The 17,649-nt window shown below is 37.1% G+C and overlaps 1 protein-coding gene across 2 annotated transcripts in view; it reads right to left on the reverse strand.

Moving 5' to 3' along the window:
- Positions 1 to 1,465: 1,465 nt before the first annotated feature.
- STK26 (serine/threonine kinase 26) overlaps positions 1,466 to 17,649 on the reverse strand; it is a 63,732-nt gene continuing 47,548 nt past the window's right edge. The window contains exons 4-12 of one of the 2 annotated variants that reach the window (XM_027097580.1): positions 12,160 to 12,216; positions 7,594 to 7,702; positions 7,351 to 7,508; positions 6,247 to 6,432; positions 4,998 to 5,146; positions 3,642 to 3,735; positions 3,155 to 3,217; positions 2,936 to 3,089; positions 1,466 to 1,882 (exon numbers count right to left, since the gene is read on the reverse strand). In XM_027097580.1, coding sequence (XP_026953381.1) covers positions 2,961 to 3,089; positions 3,155 to 3,217; positions 3,642 to 3,735; positions 4,998 to 5,146; positions 6,247 to 6,432; positions 7,351 to 7,508; positions 7,594 to 7,702; positions 12,160 to 12,216 — 945 coding nt within the window. In that variant the 3' untranslated portion in view covers positions 1,466 to 1,882; positions 2,936 to 2,960. The remainder of the gene's footprint in view (positions 1,883 to 2,935; positions 3,090 to 3,154; positions 3,218 to 3,641; positions 3,736 to 4,997; positions 5,147 to 6,246; positions 6,433 to 7,350; positions 7,509 to 7,593; positions 7,703 to 12,159; positions 12,217 to 17,649) is intronic. The other variant, XM_027097579.1, reaches the window with a different exon arrangement.

Here is a 17,649-nt window from a genome sequence, read left to right on the forward strand (position 1 = left end):
GCTGCAAAATTACCACCAGACCTCTACAAATTATAAACTGTAATTGAGTTTCAGTTACATAGCAGGTGAAAAATTTAACTGAACTATTACTTCAAAATACAATGTGTTAAAAGTAATTATTACAGTATAGGCACCAATGAAAAAATTTTCTTGGCATGTGACACAAAAACAACTTATTCAAGTGTCTGTATTATTACAAAAAAGGAAGAGGTAATGGCCACTTTGACTAAAAACTGTATTCTTCACTTGAAGAAAATCTTTCTTCTAATATTTGGCAATTATTCAGGTTTATTAAAATGACTTTTGTGCAAAAACCAAACTGTTCAGACCCAAACAATAAAACATTAACTATCAAAACTAATTAATATCAATGATTCTACAACTACTGAAATATAGCCCCACTTCAGAACTTAGGCAGGCATAATATATATACTGGGCTTAAAAGAAAAAGGTATTACCCATGTAACAGTACCATAAATATAACTGAAAATTAACTGTACAGTCTAACTTACCTTTGTACAGACAGAAATCATCCTGTACTATGGTTATTTTCATATGAACTAGAAAATGCTTATTTAAATACCCTTTCAAAAATGAACAAATGAGGTTTATGTATTGGATAGTTATGAGGAAAAAAAATGTATAAATAGTTTATAGGACATTTTATGACCATGACAAAAATATGCTGGTGTAAATTATATTCATACCTGTTGATCAGGTATTTATAATCACATGATAATCAGCTTCTTTTAAGCTCCCCAAATCCAAGCATATAATATGCGATTTGAGTTGATTTTAAAAATGAATTAAAAACTAATTCTTCCGGTATTACCAAAAATCCATCCTTGGCTAATTAGTACTGCTTTAACTTTCCAACCATGTTAAATAAGGGTCAATTGTGTCTTCTATAAGAGAAAGTAAATACTGCACACCAAGAGGTACCTCTGTTGCTACATGTTGCCTCTAAATGTTTCAAACGCAGGGCTCTCAGATGTAATCATCATTGAGCTGCCTGGAATATCATACCCACTTGGGAGAAGAGTCAATAGTTTTCCAGGTTTCATTTCTAAAAGCTTATTAAAAACTTCTGCTTTGGGCTTCCCTGGTGGCGCAGTGGTTGAGAATCTGCCTGTTAATGCAGGGGGCACGGGTTCGAGCCCTGGTCTGGGAAGATCCCACATGCCTTGGAGCAACTAGGCCTGTGAGCCACAACTACGGAGCCTGCGCGTCTGGAGCCTGTGCTCCGCAACAAGAGAGGCCGCGATAGTGAGAGGCCCGCGCACCACGATGAAGAGTGCCCCCGCTTGCCACAACTAGAGAAAGCCCTCACACAGAAACGAAGATCCGACACAGCCAAAAATAAATTTAAAAAAAACCTTCTGCTTTAAGAACGTGTGACTTGTTTCCGCCTCCCCACCAGTAGTCATTTTTAGAATATGCTTGTGTTTAAAAAAAAGCTTTTTGAGGCTTGATGATTACAAAAGTTGAATATTTAGGATGACTTTGAAAGACCTGTATGTTTCATAACTGTACAGTTAACTAAAGATCAAAACATGAAAGGTATTCATCCTAGTAACTTAAGTAATAATGATACCTAAAAGCAAAACTGCATCTCAACATTTACTAGAATACAGGTGAAACTATAGTATTAAAAGTTATTCCTTACAAAATAATCTCTTTAAAATATAAAATGATAAACACCATCACAAAATAGTTGAATAGCTTCTTCCAAATCTTCAATGTCGCAAAGATCCAAAAGGCACGTGGAGCTCATGAGTTAAGCATTGTTAAGCTTGAAGTAGCTTTGGTGGGTTTCTCTGGGTCCATATGAAATAGAAGCCACTAACAAGGAGTTTCTTAGGGGGATTCATCTGCTGAACACCTATAAAATTAAGAAAAACTTAAATTGATATATAACTATGCATGTGTCTATTTTACATCTGTATGAACTCTGCAATGAAAGAATTGATTCAGCAAACAAAAATTGTATTGCGTCTCATCATGTAAACGTTAAAATGTAAAGCAGTTCAAAAATCTCTTCTGGGTCTGATTTTACAACTTCCAATTGATTTGTTTGCAAATTGGAAAAGAGGGGAGGTTTTCACTAAAAACTAAGGGATTTTAAGAGAGGCTTTAGCTGATGAGTATAAATAGGCTTTATCAGCCAGAAAGATCTAGGAGATTATGTGTTTTACAGGCTGTATGGTTTGTTCCAACTTGATCCCAGCGGCATCACAAATACAAAGGAATATAAAGATGCACTGAGAAGCAATATAATGGGATTAAGGCTAAGATTAGTAGTGCTTTTTATAACTTGCTTGAGCTAAGGAGTTGTGTTTGTATATGCATACAAAAGTCTTGTTTTTAAAGGGAATTTAAAAATTAAATGTAAGAACTTTATTGAATGTGAACAAAGTAAAAGCAACAGTTCAAGAGGCAGTATAGAAACTGAAATCAAACATAAGAACATTTTAGAGTCTTCATTTGAGTTTCTCTACCTAAAATCCTTAACTTTTCTTATGGGGGTTAAACTTAATGAACTTTAGCACTGAAACAATGTGAACAGCAGTGTAATAAGAGTAGTGGCAAGAATGAAAGCATTCCTCAATGGTATTTACAAGGGTCCAAATAAGAATATGTCCCCTGACCTTTTGTCTGTACTCCTACTAACAGGGAGAGGAAAAAAAAAAAAAAAGCCGGGCCATTTCGTTCAGTGGAAAACTACCTTGTAATGCCCGAAGATAATAATTCCAAAAGCTAATGTTTAAGATGGGCAACAAACAAACAGTTTTCAAGCATATGACTATTAAGAATTGACTTTGTTAGGAATAAACAGAATGACTCAATCAAGTAGGTAATTATATTATCGCATCATAAATGAACATGCAACAGAAAATGTCAAAATAGTTTTTTTAAAATGACATTTCAAGCTTACTTTTGAAATTTTTCAATTAATTTCTTCACCATTTTGTCTGTGATGCCAGGGCAGGCAGCTTCAGCCACAGCAATACTTTTCTCCAGTTCTTCGATTGCCTGATTCCTGCTAGCATTATTCTCATCCTGCTGTTTAAGCTGAGAAAGATCAATAGCTATAACATTTAAAATTATTATACTTCTTAAAATAGATATCCAAAGCTAATGAATCTGTACTTACTTCAGCAAATGCAGGTGTGATTATCATAGACAAACAGCTCAGGGTTTGTACAAGATCTTGCTCCTTTGAACAAATATTATAGATTATACACATGACATTAAAATAATCATTCATGTGCATTCATTGGAATCCTCCTCCCAAAAGACCCAATACAGGGCAAGTTTCCATGCTTTCTTCCCATCACTAATTCCCATCCGTCATCCAGAAGTTCTCTAACTTAGAGGATTACAACTGATATACATGATTCCACTGGGTTTAGATATCTCTAGGTAAAATGCATTTTAAAACATACCAATGGCCACTTAAATGACTTCTATGACCTTTTCTTAATTAGCTCAAAACGAATGGCAAATGAAACCTACTATGGACACAGTGAGGTAGATGAGCGTTTAGGGGTATTAAATTCTAACAATTTTTGGCCATCATACTCTCACTATATAGTTCGAAAAAGTCTACCAAGAGGAAGTGATCATCTCCATATACATACTGCCCCATTCTGTAGTTTCTTTGGATCAGGCTTCTTTCGCACGGTGGTAAAGCTCCATTCAGGATGAGTATTATTTTCCCTGCTGGTGGATTCCCTAAAGAGATTGCCAAAGATACTTCTATAAGTTCCTAAATGCTTGGTGAAAATACCTAATCAATGCAGCCAGACTCCGAACGGAGAATTGTCCCGATGTATAAAAAATCATTTGATCTCAGTTTCAAATCGACGCTGCTTTTTTTTTTTTTTTTTTTTTTTGTTGCTGTACGCGGGCCTCTCACTGCTGTGGCCTCTCCCATTGTGGAGCACAGGCTCGGGACGCGCAGGCTCAGAGGCCATGGCCCACGGGCCCAGTCGCTCCGCGGCATGCGGGATCCTCCCAGACCGGGGCACCAACCCGTGTCCCCTGCATCGGCAGGCGGACTCTCAACCACTGCGCCACCAGGGAAGCCCTCAACGCTGCTTTTTACTGAAGAGTAGCAATGGTTCTCAACTCTAAGTGTGTACCAGCATCACACGTGAAGGTCTCTTACTATATATAAAGCCCTGCCCCAACCCCTTCCCACTGACTAGATCAAGATCTCCTGTAGTGTGGCTTGTGATCTTTTCTTAATTTTTATTTTATATTGGAGTATAGTTGATTTACATTTTTGAAAGGCTCCATGGGTGACTCTCATTGGGCAGCTAAGGCCAACAACCATTAGGACAGAGTAAAAACAACTATCCTGGTATTTTTCAGACCTTTTAAAAGTTGGGCAATTTCTCATAAATGCAAGTAGTATATCTAAAGAAATTTGGTGTTGCCTTTGTGTCAATTCAGCTAGCGAAGCAGTAAATTAAATTACGGACTTAGAGGTTAAAATGTTAGTATAAATGCTGCAGTTAAAAAACAATGCAACTTTTTAGGGTGTACAAATGAGATATAAATGAATATTTCAATGTCCCGGTCTGATCACGGTTTGGTACATGGCCAAGAGCTGGGAAACGTTAGTTCTCCAGAGGGATTTTGCAGGTTGCCATCAAAGTAAGAGAAGACATTGCTCCTCATCACTTTGGGCAAACTAGTAAAACACCTTAAATCGAATTTTGTTCCAAAATTTTGTAATATACTCAAGTATCCACTAGGGGTTAGACCGAGACCATTTAAAACTAAAGCAATTCACTTCTAAGAAAAAAAACGTGTTTCCAAATTCATTGTACTTCACAGACGGTGATTTTAAAAGATTTTCACAGTTTCTAAAGTCAGACTTTAGAATAAGGTTTATATTTTATGCTAGAGAAAGCATATTGGATCACCGTTAAAATATATGCAATATTAAAATGGGCTATCTACATAAAAATTAAATAATTGGTACATACGAATCAGAGCCCTCAGAATCAGATTCGTCATCACTGTGTCCTTCCGCCTTCCATCTCTTAAATCGATCTATCAGTTCAGTCAGATAAGAAGTCTTCTTTGAATTTTTTACAATGAATTTATGTTTCAGAAGTTCTTTAGCTGTAGGACGCTAAGGAACAAAAAAGAAAGGATGCATGAATATTTCTAGGCTCTTTTGATTGCAAGGAGTGATAAGAAATCACTTCAGCTATTAAGCGGAAAGGTGTAAAAGTATGTCTGCAGATATGAGGATAACTAAAATGCCACAGGACAATAGCTAATTCTACTTTTGAAGTGGCTCAAGGCAACCAAATTAAATTCACTACTTTGGTACCAATTTGCTAAAGCCCAATGGGCAAAAAGTGGCCTACCTACTAGCAACAGGCAGCAGGGCTTTCTTAAAAGCAGAGAAACACATGGCAGGACTTTGATAATTAAGTAAAAATTTTAAAACGTTTCAAAATAGTGCTTTAAAATACTTTTATTATATTTACTGTAAATTGGAAAAAAGAGTGAAAACTAGCAAGGCTGTAACTTTAATTATCTGCACATATCATATGACCCCCTTCTTCATCACACATTAATTCATATCGCATCTAAATACAAACACCAGGTGCTGTGGGGGATACTTTTCCCCCTAGTATTTTATTACTATGAGAATAGCCATTAGCAACTTAAAAATTGTCACATCAAATTCAGTTCTTGTATATTTCTAGTTTCTCGAAGTCATCGGGCAGCTTTATTTTAAAAACAGTAGAACAACTGTAATCAACTTTGCCAAGTAAATGAATGGAGCTCATTAGACTTCAGGAAACGTATACAACTTCATGTTGGAATTTCTGAACATTTAAATTAAAAATAGTGAAACGCAAACAACTTTTCATGAAAAATGAAAACACAGTTGAATAAAAATCATTGTGAATAGTTATACATATACTTTCATAATGACACCCTAGAAAATGAACTTTATTTCCCACTGAAATAGGAAATGATCAACAGAATAAAGAAGAAGCTAGGGACCATAGAAAAAAGAGAAAAAGATGCACGGGAAGGAGAGAAGGAACTGCGGATCTTGTCAACAACTAAACAAAATTAGCAACATAGAGGGAACATAGAGGGAAGAATCTTAGACAGTTTTCACAGGCACTGTATTCCTCACTGTTGAACAAACCACACTGGCTCTATGTAGATCTGATCATAGAAAATAGTAGTCATAGCATATATACTCACAAATGATGGATCTTTGTTCAGGCAAGCATCAATAAACTCCTTAAAGGATTTAGTAAAGTCTCCGACAAGAGTTGGAGGATTGTTTTTTGGAATAAGAAACAGAACTCTCATAGGATGCATATCGGAGTTAGGTGGCTCTCCCTTGGCTAGTTCAATAGCAGTAATTCCCAGTGACCAAATGTCAGCCTAAGGTAAGGAGGAAAGAACAATTACCTTGAAATTCCATTCCAACATAATGCCACAAAATAACCTGTGGAGTCTAACGGTCATACAATATGAAAGTGTCTCAAGAAATGTGATGTTAATAAATTTTTATTAATATAATTCATTTATTTAAAAAATGATCGAATATTCTACTTTGTGCCAGGTACTGTATTCTAGGCACTGAGGACTCAGGTGGTGACCAAACCAGACAAAATCCCTGCTCTCAAGGGGCTTATGTTCTAGTAGAAGAGACAGATAAATAAATAAATAATAGGATGTCAGATGGTGCTAAGTTCTGTGAAGAAAATAGTAAATCAGGATAAGGGAATAATGAATAAGGTAAAAGGGCTGCAAATTTACACAGGATGGCCAGGGAAGACCATTCTGTGTAGGTAATGTTTAAGCAAGACCTAATTGGGAGAAAGGCTATTCCAGATAGAGGGAGAGGCAAGTGCAAAGGTCCTGAGGCTAGAGGGGACTTGCTGTGTTTATGGACCAGCAATGAGGCCACTGTGGCTGAAGCAGATAGAAAATAGAGGGCCAATACAAATTAATTTTAAAAAAAGTGGAAGTGAAGAGAGATCAAAAAAAAAAAGAAAATAGAGGAGAGTGATAAGAGATGAGCCAGAGGTAGACAAGGGCCAGACTGTAGAGAGACACATATGTGATAGTAAGAACTTTGGATTGTATTCCAAGTAGGATGAAAGGCCACTGAAGGGAAGAAGGTCCAAATATTACCAGCAACAAGGGAACGTATGATTTACCAGCAACAACTGACGTGACTCTAGCTTTAGGAATACTTTAAAAGGAAGGAGTATTAAGGCAGTTTATTAAATAGGATAGTACGCTATATAAAACTTAATATTAAAAACAAAATAGTTTGTACAGGTAACACTTTACTTTTGAGTCATAAGCTGACTGCTGGATAACTTCAGGAGCCATCCAAAATGGTGTTCCCACAAAGGTATTTCTTTTAATTTGTGTATCTGTCAGTTGGCCAGCAACTCCAAAGTCAGCAAGTTTCACATCTCCTTGTTCTGAGAGCAAGACATTGGCAGCTAGGAGGGAAAAAGAGATGAAAAAACCCTCAGCTTCCTCAGAATGCATCTGTTTTTCTCAGGTTCACATTAGACTTCTGTATACCTTTTATGTCTCGGTGAATTTTCTTTTCTGAATGCAGGTAGTCCAGACCTTTCAAAATTTCCTTTAGCATGGTAGCGATCTGGAACTCATCAAATGGACCAGCTCTCAGCTTAGGGGGAAAAACACATACATACATATACATGTAAAAGTTTGGAACAATGAAGTTCGAACTTGACATTCTCTTTGAAATAAGAGAATCACTTAGATATATGAAGCAGTTCTGTTTATTAAACCAATATTTAAACAAATGAGAAAATTTTAAAAGGTGAGGAAAGTTAAGTCAAAGGGCAGAAAGGGTTTTTTAATGATTAAGTTTAATCTTGAAAGATAGTACAACCTATATACTAGCTCCAAATCCTAAGGTTCTTAAATATTTACATCAAAGATCTAAGAAACATGCTTAAATAATGACAGAACTAGTTTTCTTTTTCTCAGATAGGAAAAAAGAAATCAGCTACTTAAATTTTGGCATTTGCTGTTTAAAACTTATTAAATATTTACACCGAACTGATTTTTAGATCAGACGGTCCATAAGATTTTTGCAGCAACCAAATTTGATCATATAGGTCAGCTGTAGCACAGTTCTTAGCATTTGTGTATTTCAAAAACATTGTAAAGCATAGAGCCTTTTTTGAGACTCAGATTTAAATTTTAGCTAGGAATATAATAATTAAACTATTCAGACTTTCATTGTAAAAAAATATCAAATCATGGAGGGATACGTTTTTTCAAATAAATGTAACACATTTCCCTGTACTAAAGCCAGTAGTTTTAACTGCAATACAAGGAAAGCAATGATTAGGTTTCAGGAGAATTTGTAATGGAATATCTGAAAATCTCTCCTTAAAATAAATGGTTATTTTAAAATTCTGGTACCTCATAAAGCACAAACAGTGGACTGTACAATATTATTACAGGAAAGGGTGGGAATCTAAAGTCAGAGCTGAGGTAGAGTTCTGTTTGCTGGAAGGAGGGAAGAGGTGGTGAAAATCAAATATTGCCCACCAAGCCTCACACTGGGAGGGATTCACAGCTCTTTGGCACCTTCTGTATTTCATCTTTCATGAATGCCATATTTATTCTGAATAAAGGGCACTTTCATGTTGAAATTTAACAGCTTAAAATAGAAACCACACTTCAGTCTCACCATTTAATATTAACTATGCTCTGGATATATAGTATACTCCAGGGATGTTCATAGTTCAATAGGTGCCTTTCCTAGGTAACATTATCTGTTTACTTTCAAATATATCAACTTCCACCCCAAAAGTTTCTTTTTAAACAGCAGTGATTAAATTCATCTAAAAGGTGAAAATGGCATATTATTTTATTGATTGCTGGCAATGAAATTCTGAGGTACTACCAAATAAGTTAAAGATAAATGTCATACTACTTAAGATTAGTACTTAGTATCACTGATTATAAAATGTTGACAGGGCCAGAGGAGGTATACCCTCAGTCACTTAGGAAATTGGGCAAGGTCCATATAAAAGATACTAGCTATCATTCTGAAGGATTTCTAAAAGTGCCCTGGATAATACAGAATTTTTAAAATATATTTAAGTAAAAACAAACAGAAAAGTGGTCCGTCGCTTATCTGGTATACTTAGGTCCAGTTTAAAATTCAGTAAAAGTAAATTCTCACTTAACTGGGTACCGGAGGGGGATGGTAGGGGCGCCTGGGTGGCAGGGAAATGGGAATGGGGTGGTGGTCGAGCTGCGTTTTTCTTGTTCACTATCAGACAGAAAACTGTCCCAAACCTTGTGGTTAAAATGTTTCCTTAGCCATGATGATAATGATCAGAAAAGGAGAAATAAGGGAGTTGGAAAGAGAAGGAAGGTAAAGTAGATGGAACACAGATTGCTTTTTTAAAAATTTCCAATGCAACCTTGGGAGAGATGACGCAAGATCTTGGTCGACTGTCCCTGGAGCGCACAACTGAGCTTCTCTCCAAAGACTGAAGACCATATCACGTCTCTAATAGCTAACACTTCTGCCCCCAGGGCAGTGTACTGGCCTTGTGTGATTTGCCTCTGTTGTCAACTGAGGATATTCAAGAGACGGACATTTTCCCTTTCAGAGACTATCTACTTGTGGGCTTGGGGGTGTTCCCCATACTCTTTTGACTTCCAGCCAGCCCCTAATGCACCATGTTTTGTTATGCTTTCTCTTACAGTTAGCATATTGTTTCCAACTTTTTCCCTTGGTGCTCATGTTTTATTCTCTTAACCTTATTATATGTGTTTTTGTTGTAAGTCACTGCAATTCTATTTGGAAAGAAGTAAGGTATAATCAATTCAATAAAATAACGTACAGTATGCTCAAAGTCTGTTCACATACAACTAATTATTTTTGTTAGAATGGGAGGGAATCTTGAGGTATACACTATATAATGTTGACATCAATACTGGTCATAATCATGTTCCATTAGTCAGGCACCAGTTTAAGGGATGAACACTCTACCCAGCATCCCTCCTGATTTCTCTTGTCCCTGGTAGCAGTGCCCTCCTCTAAGCCTGATCCTTTCTCAGATTCCCCCAAATGATAGCATTCATTCGTACAGGACTATATATGAAGAAGAAGTAGCACATTTTCTCATCACTTGCTCTGCCTACAAAGTCCAGTCAAATGAGGTTTATAATTAAATCACAATATCATTAAGCGTTAGGGCTAGAAAAACAGAGTTAGAGAGATTACTCATCTAATTTCTTCATTGAACATTTGAGGCACAGGTTAAATGGCTTGCCCAGTATTAGCCAGCTAGTCAATGGCAGAACCAGGACTAGGATCTAGGTCTCTTGATTTTAACATTTTAAGTTCATTGAATTTATGCTAATAGGTATTTGTTGTATTTAGGTGGAGATCAGAATGGCAGAATGAGATTATGATCTCACAATCATTTCATTCAGAGATTTCATAAAACTGACCAAACTACTACTGGGGATACAGATTGTATTAGTTAGGGCTGGGCCAGTGTCCAGTGCTTCACATTGCTATCAGAAATCCGATGAAAGCAGTGCACTAGCTTTGCCAATGCCTACAAAACAGGGAAGTGACATGGTAAGCACTTTTGGGGGCAGTTAACTGTGATAAATTTGGAAAGGGTTCTTAATATTTAAGAAGTGGAAGGAGGCTCGTGGAGCAATTGTGAGGCTTCTTGTGGAGCTAATGAAAAAATTATTGTGTAATCAAACCACGTGACAAGAGAAATAGAGCTGAGATCATTTAACGGCAAGAGGAGAATGAGACCTGACTCCATAGGCATGAAGGATTATTATCCAAAGAAACACCAGTTATGTTCTCTCACTAGAGAGGAGAGAGAAAGAAAAAAATGAACTCTAGCTTTAGGATATAAGAATTACATTAGACACAAGGAAGGATGACCTAACTCAGCAACTGATTAAACTGCGATGAATTCCTGGAAGATGAGGCTCTCCATCAAGTTTAATTACCATTTCTTTAGAATGGTTTAAGTATGGTTCTGTTTAAAGGGAAGAAAATCGCTTATGGTCATTTCTGTTCACAGGATTATCTGAAACTTTGGAGTCATTGGCAGTCAGGATGAAAGCCTTTAAAAAATATTTGATTACTTTCAGTCAGAAAAACTCATCTCCACTTTAAAATATAAGAATTAAAATTACTTTTAGAAACAGCAGACTCTATAATTTCAAAGGCAGAAGCATATTATATAAAAGTCATATTATATTAAACATGGAAGAGGAGCTTAGTGCAAATTCTTTGTTTTATAGGACATCCAAGTCCAAGGAATTTATGTGTCTGGTTCACAGTCACAGATTTAGTTACAAATAGAGCCAGCGCTAGAACCTCAAACTCCCACAGGCCAGCCCAGTGGTTATTCTACTACACAAACTTGTCTCTAGTCATTCATATTGCATTTTAAATACAATGTCATATTAATAAAGATTTAAAAGGCGGGGAACAACACTGACAGAATCACACCACTTGGGGAAAACAACCAGTGTTTCTCAAAAACATTTCATGCACGAACATATCTTCATTGGTTAGAACTTCTCCCGCATACTGCAGGATTGTAGCAGCCTGGTCCCTGCCCACTAAAATGGCTGTGGCACTTCCAAGTCATTGTGACAAAGATGCCATCACATTTCCAAATGACCTATAGAGGGGCAGAGAGAACTCTGCAGAGAGCTGGGTCTGTAGGCCTTCTTGGTCAGAACCCAAGAGCCAATTTTAGAGACAGTTATCTGAATGATATCTTTTTTAAAAATCTAAGAACACTGAGTCTTCTCAGGGATAAGCATGTAAAGTAAAACTCTAAACTGACGGCAACTGTCACACGCTCATTCCTAATTTGGGGGGAATTTTATTTTATTAAGCTGTTTGCATTTCTTATATACTTTAAGAATGCCAGCAACGTGCAGAACCCTGCAATATAGCTGAATCTATATAAGAGTAGTAGTCCTGAAGACAGAGTGAACGTATTAACTAAACAACTGCTTAGCTTGTCCAAAAACCATTGCTTACTCCAATTAAAAGAAAAAAGTGCAAGTATGGATATATGTGCGTAATTATTTAAAAATACTTACAAGATCCAGTGCTGAACCGCCACCTAGGTATTCCATTATTATCCATAATTTTGAACCCTGTAAAAGCCATGAAATAGTTTAATAATTATAAACCTGAGCCAAGTAACATACTAGCATAAATGTTAAATCTGACATACTAATGTACTGGTTCTAAAATACAGGTTTAAAATTAGTTGTTTGGAACTCAGAATATATTTTTCCATAGACTATTACAAATGAAAGTCAAGTTCTGAGTCTTGGCCCTCCCTGAAACCGATTTACCATATGATATAGCTAAATAAATAACACATTATTGTTCCTTATTGTTTAACTGTTAGCAACTTTTATAAAACCCAGAAAAAACCATCGCTTTAAATTATTTTGAATAATGATACTGAAAGGAAAAGATAGTTACACTAAAGAATGAGGAGAAAAAAAAAAGAATGAGGAGGTAAATAGAGACTTGTAGAAATTTTGAATGGGGCTTCTGGGTACTTCCCATGTGATTTTAGAGTTCGAGGACACTGGGTATTGTGCCTTATTTTAGTTTTTGGCTTTTGTTTTAATGTACTTTACAACTTTTACCAACCAGGATTAACGGGGATTTTTCGTACACATATGGAACCTAGAAAGAACATTGACCCCCCTCTCCCCAGAGGTAAATGGATAAGGGAAAGGGAGTGTGTAGCTTAAAAAGCATTATGATTAATTCATGTAGAATTAACTTCACTGTAAGTTGTACAAGAGGAAATGGAGCTCATAGGGGGAACACGTGTGTTTGAATTACAAAACAGGTGTACACACACACACACACACACACACACACACACACACACCATTCAGCTACATCAGATAAAATTTGGAATAAATCATTAAATCATTTTTCTTTCAGCTATACTTTGAAATACGGAAGACATCTCTCTCTCCATACCATTTCATGAGTGGTATTCTCTGAATTACTGTAGGACCACAGAATTGACTGAAAGCGGAATGGTTGGTTTTGCTAAACTGGCCAATAGCCAAGTTGTGAATGGATTGTGTTCCAAAAGTTCATTTTTAAGTAAGATGTTTGGAATTTGGAAAGCAAGCATTTTCCCATAAAAATAATGCCTAGGTTCCTGGAGCAGTGTCCTCCAAAAAGACAATTTAACACAAAGGTATCCATAGTATAGCAGAAAGGATACCAGAGACACTACCATTTATACCATAACAATGTTTCTAGGGGAAAATATATTCAGTGTCGTGCTTCGATTTGGGATGCCAGGAACACATCTCTCACCTTTACAGTCCCAGCTGTGGAATGAAGATTCTCAAGCTGTTGCCAGTAGTCCTCAAACTCCAAAATCCCTGGGAAGTACTCAGGAGTTCCATTCAAAATTTCCAAGTGTCTCCATGAGACTGGGGCTTTATTATGGCAGAGAATGGACTCCAATAACATGATGATGAGTGTTTAGGGGACACTGTAGTGGGGGAATGGGTTGTGGTGTAGGGTAAGGGTCCGGGGAGGGAAGGCTCAGTTAAATTAAGATGCTGACATTATGTAGAATGTATAAGAGAAAGAAAGGAACAATGTCCCCCGCCCATCTTGACATCAACTCTCTCCTGTCACAGCAGGCCAGCTTGAACTGAGAAGAGAGAGTGGTGTATACAGTAGGCAGGAGAGGAAATAAATCCCCCTAACAGTGGGAGAGGAGAAGAGTTCCAGGAGTGGTTCATGTAACTTGTTTCCATGTATAGAAATTAGGACTCAGAACATGAGAACTGTGAACCTGATGAGTCTTCCTATTTTTTTCTACAGAAGAAAAAAGTGTTTCTCACAATGCCGTACAGCCTGAGAAGTTTATCTTTTGCCACGTTTTTTTTCCTAAGTACTACATTCTACCTCATGAATTCAGAATGCTTCCCATTCACCTGACATTCAAAGAAAAATAAAAAGATCTTATAAAACATGTTTATCTGTTTTGCAGTTCTGCATGAATGAAAGCGCCTGTTTTCCAAGTTAAAAACAATGTGTGTCTTTTTTTTGGTACCGATTCAAAACAGAAACCTACCAAAATGTATTCATAGAAAGCTTAAAAAGTCAGTAAACTTATGACTAAGCAAATTCCCGATCTGAAAAGAAGGCTTCCTCTTTGCAAGCGAGCTATTCAGTGGAACTAGGACTCTTCTGAAACAGGCAGGGAACCAGAGCTGCCTCATAGCTTTTCTGGCTGCTTCCTTCTGATTGTCACTTCTGCAGACAAACCTCGCTGGAGGATGGTCATAGGTCCAAACATTCAGAAGACTGCGAGGCAGGCAGGGGAATTGAAGCGAGGCCCGAGTGGGCACAGGCAGGAATGGCGAGCCAGTGGGGCTCCTCCCTACTCAAGGAAGCTTAACCCACACAGGCTCTTACTTGTTCCTTGTCCACAGCAGGTCTTAATGAAAACACCAATCACAAACCAAACCCAACCAAAAAACCTAGACCCTGTGTTTGTATTCTTTTGGGGGACTACAATTTCTATCTTTGATTTCTGGTAAAAGATGTCTGTGTTGGAGAATGCAAATATGTATGTTTGGTTTGTTCTTAAATAATTTAAAAGACTAAGTTGATATCTACATACTGGTTTACAAATCCAAAAGAGCCAAATGACTCTAAACCTCTAAACCATAACAATATATCTGGCACATTTAAGTATAGGAAGTCCCTGAAGGAAAAATGTCACTTCTCCAATTATAAAATGATCCAAATGTTTTAACAATGGGTTGGAGGAGTTAAGTTTAAAGTCCTGCAGCAGGGACTTCCCTGGTGGTGCAGGGGTTAATAATCCGCCTGCCAATGCAGGGGACACAGGTTTGAGCCCTGGTCTGGGAAGATCCCACATGCCTCGGGGCAACTAAGCCCACGCGCCACAACTACTGAAGCCTATGCGCCTAGAGCCCGTGCTCCGCAACAAGAGAAGCCACCACAATGAGAAGCCCGCGTACCGCAACGAAGAGTAGCCCCCGCTCGCCGCAACTAGAGAAAGCCCACACGCAGTAACAAAGACCCAACACAGCCAAAAATAAATAAATAAATAAAATAAAGCCCTGCATCAACATGGGTGGTCAGTTAGGGGTTAAGAAATGGCTCTCTGTTCCAAAATTCAGAACGCCTAAAGAGTAAGTAATTCAAGAAATAGTTACAGATGTAGAAAACAAAGTTATGGTTACCAGGGGGTAAGGGGGGAGGAGGGATAAATTGGGAGATTGGGACTGACACACACACACTACTATATATAAAATAGATTACTAATAAGGACCTACTGTATAGCACAGGAAACTCTACTCAATACTCTGTAATGGCCTATATGGGAAAAGAATCTTAAGAGGAGTGGATATATGTATATGTATAACTGATTCATTTTGCTGTACACCTGAAACTAACATAACATTATAAATCAACTATACTCCAATAAAAATTTGAAAAAAGAGTTAAGTACTTCAGAGTTATACTGTTTACTGGGGAGAAGTTGGAGCCTAGTTTTAACAAATCACTGGTGTCTGGAGTATCAACTCCATCACCCCATGGGGCCTTTGAATTTGCCACTAAAGCAGACACTTGGCTATAGGGGGGAGAAATGCTACTGTGGAACTTGGAATTCATTTGCTCATAGAAAAAACGTTTAAAAAAACATTTAAAATACCCATTATATATATTTATGAGATAATTATTGAACATAGATCAAGTACATGTTGAATTAAGTAGGTTGGTCTATGAAGCAGATAGCCAATCATAACACTGACCACATAAACCAGCATGTGTAAGTCAAATAAGCCAGTCACCAAAGGGCAAATGTTGTATGATTCCACTTATATGAAGAGTCTACGGTAGGGAAACTCATAGAGACAGAAAGTAGAATGGTGGTTACCAAGGACTATGGTGAGGAGAGAATGGGGAGTTATATAGTTTAACGGGTACAGAGTTTCAGTTGAGGAAGATGAAAAAGTTCTGGAGATGAATGCTAGTGATGGTTGCAAAATCACATGAGTGCATGAAATGCCACAGAACTGTACATTTAAAATGGTTAAAATGGTAACTTTCGCGATATATATTATACCACGATAAGAAAAGAAACAGAATGTGAAATCTTATATAACTGCAAGGAATAGTAGAGAGCATCTTGCCAGATACTTTACCACCTTGGAATCGTTTTCTTCCAGTCTAGAATGCCTTGTCTATACCCCACCCTCACATCCCAAACCCTATCAAAATCATACTCAAGACCCACTTTAAATGCTATTCCCCACGTTTTGGGTTATTGCACTTGAGGTACCTACCCACAGATAAGTGGGAGATATGAGACAAGTTAGATATACCTATCTGGGGCTAAGGAGAGAGGCTGAAACCAGAGACATGAATTTAGAAATTGTCAGAATAAAGTAGATGAGACCGACCAGGGCAAATATGCAGAATGAGAGGAGTGCACAGAGTAGTGACGGAAAAATAAATATCTGCTGAATTGAATCTAATATGGGGCTTCTTAGAGGTGTATTATAGGAAGTTTAAAGCTATTCTTATTTTGAGAGAAAAAACCACTGTACAAGGAGGAAATATTTCCCTCTCCAATTTCCTTCAAGTTTTATAAGAAAACTATGATTTTTAAAAATTAAAGAATATTCCAGAAATATTCCAGAAACATTCGCCATACTTCGGAAATAAGCACACACAAAAGTCTCAGGAAAAATAATGAGAAGGAAACAAAACTGTACAGACTCTATTCTGGAATATTTTACTTCAATCATTCAATTCTTTTTTTTTAAATAAATATCAGTCGTTGTGGTATGTGGAGGGGGGCATATTTCCTTAACATAAACAGAAATCTAAAAGCAATTTTCAGCAGCAAATAAAGGCATGATTCAAGTTCTATTCAATGCCTGAGTGAGCTTCATTTTAAGATTTACATCGAACTAGAAAAATATTTAAAGATTATAAAAGATTCTTCCAATGTTATGAGATCAGAAGGGAAGGGTTTGCTTATTTTAGCACTCGTCATAAAGACTAACTTTGTCTGTCAAGAAAATCTGCAGTGAAGTAAAATTAAAGGAAAATATTGTGGTCATACTGATGTGTCTGTCTGGTTTTTACTCTTGTTTTTAAAAACGAAGTTATACAGTGAGCTCAGTCAAAATGAATACCTAGTACATTTCTGCATGTCTCAAGGAAAGTGCTACAACTACATACAGTTGCAGAGAGCATATAATTTTCTCTCAAGTGCAATAAATTTTCCTCCAGCTAACAGTGAGGGTCTTGGTTATGTCCTGTGTTAGGACAACCTGAGAAGAACCTGTATCCTACTTTACTCAGTTAACTTGACTCACAAAATCTCCCATGTCATCTGAAACGGAAGGATGGGCCACAACAAGAACATAAGTCGATTGATGATGCAGTTCTCCGATGGTACTTAGAGGATGTAGCCTTGATTTCACTGACTGAACTAAACAGAACCCTGTTATATTTGATGTGACTTTAGTTTAAAAAAATTTAAGCCT

Source organism: Aethalodelphis obliquidens, unplaced genomic scaffold, assembly GCF_003676395.1.
Source record: "Aethalodelphis obliquidens isolate GAN/ISIS:26980383/991018 unplaced genomic scaffold, ASM367639v1 scaffold115, whole genome shotgun sequence".
Taxonomy (NCBI): Eukaryota; Metazoa; Chordata; class Mammalia; order Artiodactyla; family Delphinidae; genus Aethalodelphis; species Aethalodelphis obliquidens.